The sequence below is a fragment of the Hyaloscypha bicolor genome (genome assembly GCF_002865645.1).
Source record: "Hyaloscypha bicolor E unplaced genomic scaffold K444scaffold_60, whole genome shotgun sequence".
Lineage (NCBI taxonomy): Eukaryota > Fungi > Ascomycota > Leotiomycetes > Helotiales > Hyaloscyphaceae > Hyaloscypha > Hyaloscypha bicolor.
In genome coordinates, this window is record NW_020194562.1 from 1,079,356 (window position 1) to 1,088,322 (window position 8,967).

General features: G+C 37.1%; 1 protein-coding gene across 1 annotated transcript; it reads left to right on the forward strand.

Annotated features, from left to right (window-relative positions):
* The first annotated feature begins 1,574 nt into the window (after positions 1-1,574).
* Positions 1,575-2,830, forward strand: K444DRAFT_612683 (NAD(P)-binding protein). The gene has a single exon (XM_024880186.1). The coding sequence runs from the start codon at positions 1,711-1,713 to the stop codon at positions 2,602-2,604; it is 894 nt and encodes a 297-aa protein (XP_024737452.1). The 5' UTR covers positions 1,575-1,710; the 3' UTR covers positions 2,605-2,830.
* Positions 2,831-8,967: the final 6,137 nt, after the last annotated feature.

The window sequence follows — 8,967 nt, forward strand, 5'->3', positions numbered from 1 at the left end:
TATCTAAAAATTATAATTATAGTATTACTAAATATAGAGATATAGAAATTTATATAATAAGCTATATATAGAGATTTAAGGAAATTTAAATTATCTCGAATTATTTATAATTAGTAAAGTAAATTAGCTAACTATACGAGTCAAATATAATTTAATTATTATTAGTATACCTTAGCTTTTATGAGTTAGTAAGAAAAAGAATATTTATATCTTTATTTTTATAACTATAATACCTAAAATTATAATTTTTTTAATATTTAAATATACTTAATCTAGGGCTATTAAGTACTAATATTTCTATTTTCAGGTATTATTTATTATAAATTTATTCGGATTTAAATAATTATATTAAATATATATCTTTATATCCCAAAAATAAATAATAAAGATATAGCTATACTAGCTTTAACCTTAGCCTTAACCTTAACCTTAACCTTCTTCCAAAAATAACTTTAATTCTAATATATAATACTATTATTAAAGCTCTTCTTTATTAAAGATATATTAAATATAGCTTTAGGTAATAGCTCTAGTAAAGGCAAAAGTAATAGAAAAGGCAATAAAGCTATAAATAAGTAAAAAGATAATATTTATAATATATTCTCTAATAATCTAGACTTAGTCTATAATATCCTCTTCTATTAATATATTTAACTAATAAACCTCTCTACTTCTTGACTTTTTCTTCATATATAATCTTTTTCTTCTTTTCTATAATAATACTTTAATCTCCTTATATTATTTAATAATACTACTAAAGTAGTAAAGCAAATTAATAATAAGGCTAAAGTTAGAAAGATAAAGCTATACCAGGGTAAGAAGCTAAAAAAATTAGAGAAAGGTAAGGCAAATCTGGAGGCAAGCTTAGTATATACTTACGGAACCGAATTCTCTTAAGCTTATACTACTTATAGTAATAAGAAGAGACCGAGAGGCCCTTTCAAATACTATATAGTTATAGAAGGCGAATTCGATAGTACTTATATAAATTATAGATATAATAATAATAGTAAAGTCTATACTTTCTATTAACTTAATACTAATCCTACTAAGTCTGGAAAGCCTTGCTCTATATCTGCAAAACCCTTTATACTAAAGCCTCGACCGCCTACAAGATATAGAAAGCGAGCACAAAGACAGATACAAGGTCAGAAGGCAATAGGGAAGGAGGTTATAGCAGAGGAGGGTAAGGATACTAGAGGAGAAGGGGACAAAGGAGATATAGATAATTCGAGTAATATAGGTAGTATAGAGGATATAGAGAGTAAGGGAGATAGAGATATGCCTCGTAATCCATGGGATTTGCCTTACGGACCATGCAAGCTAAGGGGGGATTAGGAGTAGTCAAGAATAAGGGGGGGGTGTGGGCGCGAAAATCAGAAAATCAGAAAATCACTTTTCGCTTCTCGGATTTGTCCGCTAGCCCGCTAATGGCCTCAGTACTGCCGGCCACTTTCGGCCGAGAAATTAACTAAGCTGAAGATGATAGTGCTGCCGGCCACTTTCGGCCGACATGTTTTCTGCAGGGTTGATTTCGAAGCAACTGATTTTCATCAAGCTTAGAATTAGAAACCCTGGCCAGAGACAAGCAGATAAAGATTGAAGACGATATATATTACTCCCTCCGCCGAAACAGTAGACATGACATTGAACAGTTTTCAAGTTTATATTCCCCTTACGAATTCATTTTACTCCTAATTCATTTTCGCTATGGTTACTGTCGCCATTGCCGGCGGCACTACAGGTATCGGCTCCAATGTCGTCCGCGAGATTTTGGCCACCAAAAAGCATCGTGTGGTGGTGCTGTCTCGGTCAGAACGACCAGCTCTGGAGGAAAAAGGGGTGTCAGTGAGCTTGGTGGATTATAGCTCTGCCCAGAGTCTCGAAACTGCTCTCCAAGGAGTACATACCGTGATCAGCTGCATCTGGTCATATGGTCCAGACTTCGGAACTTCGCAGCTTGCTCTATTGAAAGCCGCTGAAGATGCTGGCGTCAAACGCTTTGTACCTTCGGATTGGGGGACAGACCATTATGGCTCTGTCAATGCCTATGCAGCGAAGACCACGGTTTGGAATGCTGTTAAAGCATCTGGGTTGGAGTACACGCGCTTCATCAATGGTATTTGGATGAATCTTTGGGGCCTGGGAACATCCCGCAATGAAGCCGAAGCACTCTCTGGTTATGCTGGACCCCCTTTTCTAATCGACATGAAGAAGCGCACAGCTTTGATTCCCGGGGACGGCTCCCAGAAAGTAGTTTTCACAAACATGAGAGACGTAGGCAAATTTGTGGCAGCAAGCCTGGACCTCCAACATTGGGATCCAGATAGCCGGATCGTCGGCGACGAGAAGAGTTATGCGGAGGTTGTCGATCTGGCAGAGAGTATCACTGCAGCGAGCTTTGAGAAAACACACTACCCTGAAAGCCAGATCAAGACTGTGCTGGCTGGAAATCCCGACCCAGAACAACTCTTCTTCCACCAGTTCATGCAGCTTATCGTCGACGGGGGGCTTGAGTTTAAGGCTAACGTCAATTCTAAGTTCCCTGATATCAAACCTGTTAGTGTGGAAGAATACCTCACGAAGTACTGGAAGGGAGTGTAGACGCATTTGAGAACCATTGGGCGGCGGGTGAGGTGGAGGTACAGTACACTAGTTGAAGGATTTTAAGAGCGTATTAGCTGAGGGATCATGTACTTTTGAAACTATTAAGGCTATTATATCCTTTTCATATTTTCATTTAAGGGGAGGTTCAGTACGCAGGTCGTGGCCAGTATCAATCAAGATGATACCCCAGTTAAATTGACTAGGGAACAACTAAGGAGACAACTAGAGCACAGGACACAATACTCAGCTATATAGATACTCAGGTGCAATATACAGAGCGACTCTATCATCTTTGTCGCCGGATCGTTCTGAAGGATCTCTGAAGATTCGAAGCCTAAGCGGTGTAAGAGACCAGCCCACAACCCTATCCATATTCTCCATCCTCAGCGACGCCACTAAATCAATGAATTCTGTGTTCTCCCTCCTCTACCCCTCCTTCATAGTCTCCCAAGACGACAACCAACCCATAATCAGATCCAAGTCCGTTCTCTTGGCGTATAAGAGAGCCAGAGCTGGCGCACCAGGGTTCAATATCTCATACACCACAACTTTTTAATAGTGGTATTTGAGATATTTAATAACCATTTGGTGTCTTTCTGAAATACCATCGTTTTATTATAACTATCCTAATACTCTCCCTGAACGAGTTGCCCTTCCACTTGCAACTCTTGGCATAACCTCTAGCATGACCTCTGGTATAACATCTGACTCTAGGACCTCTATAACAGCTTATTCGATATCGGAATCTCGACACGAGCATTTTCCATTTCCGTCTTTGGACCTGAGCAGCTGCTGCTATAGCCTGAGCTGTAGGTGAGCAAAACCTGAGCCAGGCTGAGCAAGTGAGCCAAGGAGGTAAGCCCACGGTGGACAGGGGCGACCCGTTTGGGCTCCTCGGTTACGACTGCCGCTGGCTAAAATTGGAAAGAATAAGGCAGGGGTTCTTTCGGGGCCGATTTTGGATCCCTGTTTACAAGAGCCATACCAAACGACTTACCGAACCTCGCAAATTTCAACTTTAACGTATACAAATACATACCGATCTATTAAATACTCATTTAACTCCTGTTTGCCACAAGACGTTATACTCAAATATATATAATACTAACCTTAATAGTAGTTATTAATAATTCTATACGGTATTAAAGGGCTAAAGAGACAATAATATAAATCCTGGAAGTTAACATTTAGTACTTCTTATAAGTATACTACCTATTATATAACCCTACTAGATACTATACAAGGTATTATTTATATAAGACCGCATAATAAGGCACAGTATGGCAGTTATATCGAGGGTTATAATAGTTGGTTTGCGGCCCTGCTATAGCTAAAAGCCTTAACGGTACAGCTAGTTTGAAGCCAAAACCCTCAATCTGCTACTCTGGATTCAATCCTCTTAACTATCGCAATAGCGGTTATTCCTCTGGAGGATATTACATTAACTGAGATACGAGTATAAGCTCACCTCACCTCCCTTTTCTCGCCGTTATACTATTATAATCCTTATAGTAATACTCCCTTAGTAAATGCAATAGTAGAGGCCTGCCCTTGGTATTCCTTTTATATAATATAACCTGGCTAATAGAAGTAATGCCTTATAATAATATAGCCAGCTTCTACCTGGCTATACTATAGTAATCCGCATTAAGGGAAGGATCTCGGTAAGCTCTTTTATACTACGGAGAAAACAATATACGCATATACCTGGATCTGGGCTAATCTGGGCTAATCTGGGCTAATCTATAACGAGAAGGATCTCGGTAAGCTCCCTTAGGCCGGTAGAGACAACGACATATACTAATGCCTTAATCTAGACTAATCTATAATAAGTAGGACCGATTTCTGTCTAACGTAGCTATAGCAGGTAATAATCTATATAATAATAGTATTATTAAAGCTTCTATTAAGTATCCTAGGGACCAAATATAAAACACCGGTAGTAGGAGAATAGGTTATAAGCAGGCAGGCTAATATAGAAAATAGTACGAAGATACGTTATATAACCTCGGAAAGAGCTCAATTAGTAGTTATTACATATTAGAATAATAGATCTGGTATTTAAAGGCTATTTCAAGAATTATTTGGTTCCAGGGTACTACCCTAGTAGGACTATAATTGCCACTAGAATTAGTATAGTATAATCTATACCGCAGAGTCTCAATTCTATAAAGGGAAAGTCAATTTGGGCTTAGCTCCGCAGAAATAACCGCAAGCTCTATTAGATAGGTATTATAGATTAGATTTCGAACAGGATTAGACTAATTATAGGCCGATTTCTTAATTATTAGTAAAGCCGAGGAAGACTAGGGATTAGTATAATAAATAAATTCTAGCAGGAGCCTGGAGGGGCTAAGATTTCATATATAGGACCGGATTATTTAATTTCAGAATAGCCTATAGTAGTTATAAATAGCAAAGCTAATATATAAATAAGAAAAGCCCAGTTTCGACGAGTAGGCGCTTACGGGTTATACTTAAGCCACTTAATTTCCCTTAGTAAATATTATATATATACTTAAACTAGTTTGCTTTCTGCCTACTTTATTTTATAATAGCTACCCTTAAGAATACGAGATTTATTCCATTTACATTTCCTCTATTAAACCTGCCACTTTTCAAGCGAAATACTCTCTAGACTACTAAACCTAGCCGTTTAATCCGTTCACCCAACTCTAGCAGCAGCCAGAAAGCATACAGGCTTGCGGCGACTCTTTCCCGTTCTGGATATCGAATTAAGGCAGATAGAAATACGGTAGCAAGAGCTAAAGGTATATTAAAAACCTATATTAAAAGTGAATTATTCTGACTTATTACTCTAGAATATAAGTATACTCTTGATAATAATAACGGTAAATAGACGGAAATCTTCTATCTCTCGAGAAGCGGACGGCTTTATATCCGAAGATCTCGACTAAGGCCTCAAAGACCGGGTCCACCTTTCAGTACCTGGAATAGCTAGCTCTTTACAGGGATAAACTACAAGCTAACCGAACATAATTAGGGTCGGGTGAATATTAGGGCGGGAGAGGTAGGTATACCGACTATCCTTATATACAGAAGCGATCCACTAATTATATAAAGATTAACTAGTAATTCTCGATAATGACAATAACTTGGATAAAACACGTACTAGGAGCAGGCCAAAGGCGCTTCCGGTAAAGTCGATACCGGGCATATTAAACTAGACGCAAGTCTATATAACTCCCTTCTAACCTCAGAACTCTCCTCAGTACCGACAGAGTCCATTAATATATCTGGTCCATAGTATAACGTTAAGGAGGGCCGCTATATTAAGGAGACAACCCCGGGACTTGGGTCTCACGAGCAGTACAGCGTACCTTCTGCTTCCGTACAAGCCCAACCACTGCAAGATCAGACCCACCAGCAAGGTATTAGCAGTATTACTCGAAGTACATTAGTAAAGTCTGCGCTCCACCCCCTCCCCAAGTCTTCTAACAGCGGTAATAATAGATAGATAGATGAGAATATGGCTAAATTAGAGAAAGAACCGGGATTGGCTTAGGAGAGCAACAAGTAGAATCATTATCGGCCTATACAAGTCTTCCTATAATCCCTTAAGCCGAGTATAGTCTGAGATCTATCCCAAGCATCTAGTAACTCCAATTAATAATAAGTACGGCTATACTCCCTCTACTCCACCAGGCCCGGTACGGAGCGGCGATCCTAATACGGGTAAACGGGGAGAGAAGCAGAGGCACCAAGATATATATACTATTATTCCGTAAATACCAATAATAATAATAATACCTGCAATACTAGTAATAAAGACCTATAACCTGCAAAGTAATAAAAGCCATATATAGTACCTAATACAACTCTAACCATCTGCCGCAAGTATATCCCAAAGCTCCGGTTCGGATAGCATCGCCCCCATATAGTACTATTAACTACCAGATCTAAGATTAATAACATATAGCCCCAAGCTAATTACGGTTATCTATCGAATCTCGTTAATAAAAGCCACCGATATATCTTGCGAAGTTCTCGGAGTCCGTCTACAGTAGCAGAGGCAATACCAGTTACTAAGTATTAGGAATGGCCTCCCGCAAACCTGCCCCGAAACAATCCAGTATCCTCGATAAGCTCTAGTATAGCAAGCTTAGCAAGGCAGCTCTCAGTATGGCCCTACTAGCAGTAGCTAATAGTAGAGAAGACGAGCTTGGAATTAGAGGTAAGCTCTGAGATCGAGATATTTGGCTAGTAGTAATAGTAACTAACCTATAGAAATCTAAGAAGAGACCGGTATAGTCTATAATAGCAATAATAATAACGATGACTATGACCTTCTCTCTATTAAACAACTGCTATATACTATACTATAGAAGGAGTACTTTATAATAGAGGATTAGTATCCGAAAAACTTAGCCTTCGAAGTTAGAGATACGGCTATAGAGAAAGGCAGCTCTTTTAATAATAATGGATTAGTACTAAGCAATAACTCAGGCGGTAGTCTAGGTGAGTATACCTAATACCTTTTATTATAGAAATAGACAACCAGTTTTTCTAATATAGTATAGAAGATCCAATTATACTACTAGGCGGCAACGACTCGAGTAATCCTTATACCGAAAGAGTAGTAGCAGACAAGGGTCTTCTCAATAACCCAGAGACTACTACCGACTTAATAACTCCGGCTCCTCCTTCTAATCCCAATAAGTAGTACGATATTAATAACTTCCCCGAGATAGAGGCAGAAGGAAGAGCAAGAGAATAAGGACTATAATAATAATAATAAGAGCGGCAGGTAATTATAGTAAGAGGTAAAAGAAAATATGGCAGCAGTACTAATAACCGGAAAGATTAGTAATATCTATCTAGTAAGAAGAATAAAAGATCTGGGCTTGCCTAGTCAAGACAAGTTAGGGAGCTATAGGAATAGTTATAGTAACAAACGAGTTTAGTAATACTCCCAAGTCAGACGAGGATAATAGGAGACTACAAACTACTAAGCGGAAGCGGGAATAACTATCCTTACCTAATAACGGCCCAATATATAAAAAGCATAAGTACTATCTTGAGTAGAAGTCTACCCGCTAATAAAGACTATACTCAAAGTCTTACCGGCACTCTCTCAAGTCTCACTCCCTACTAGTTCAAGGTCCAAGAGTCACCACAGTCTCTAGTACTAAGAGTCGACTGCCTTTGCTAGTACCTTCTATACTATAGACCATAGATATAGAGATACTATCTAACTACTATAACCTTGGCCTATTATCTAGTAATATCCTACTAATACTAACCGAGATTAAGTTCCGTCCGTATTCTATATACTACTACTCTTTTACGGCAATAGTCCGGGAAAATTATAATAGGCAAGGTATTTCTTTTAGCTAGCTTGCCTAACTTATTAAGAGTATTAGCCATATTAGGAAAATTAACGACTTTATAATTAAGCTACTATAGTAATACTCGTTCCTCTTAACTAGCTTTAGCTAGTATATATTATCCCGGCTCTTATCTAGTAATATAACTTATATTAACTATTATAAAGATAAACTATATTTATAACAATATAATACGATTTCAATTCCGGTATAATAGGGCCATTAGAGCTGTTATATTATAAGGGAATAAGCCTTCTAGTAGTAATTATAATAGTAGTTTAAGTAATAGTAATCCTAACTCTAGTAATAATAATAATAAATATTCGAGTAAGAATAAGTAAGGGCATTTAAGTATAAGAAAGAATATAAGTAGTACTTACTAGTATATAGGAAAGAAAACAAGCCTTAGAACTAGATCTTCTAGTAATTCCCAAATAGAACTCTGCCTATAATATATATATACTAGAATATAGTCCGGCTCCGAGGCAAATAAGATTTCTCTTATAAGTAGATATATAATAGCTCAAGCTCTATATACCTATATGTCTCTAGATATATATTAGGACAAATATCTAATAAGAACCTTATTCTTCTATTAATATAGGAGTAAGTATAATTAAGGGAAGTAGTATTTAAAGTAGAGAGAATAAGGAATTAGATACCTAGTAAAATACTATAAAGAAAATAGAGAGATTAATATTAGAAGCAAATATAAGGCATAATATATTTATTAGAAATAATTAATATATTATATAATAAGTTACATATTTATTATTATCCCTAGTATTATTATATTATATAGTTTTCCTTAGGTCCTTAGTAATAATTGCCTCTAATTCCGTAACTACTAACTCCTCAAATAGTATACTAGCTATTCTAGTATATAAGACTTAATAATAACTCTTCTTTAAAAGATAATTATATAATAAGGCTCGGGAATACTATATTTAAATTAGCTAATCCGGCTCAGGTAGAAATAGATTAGACTATAGAAAAATTATTACCTAAGTAC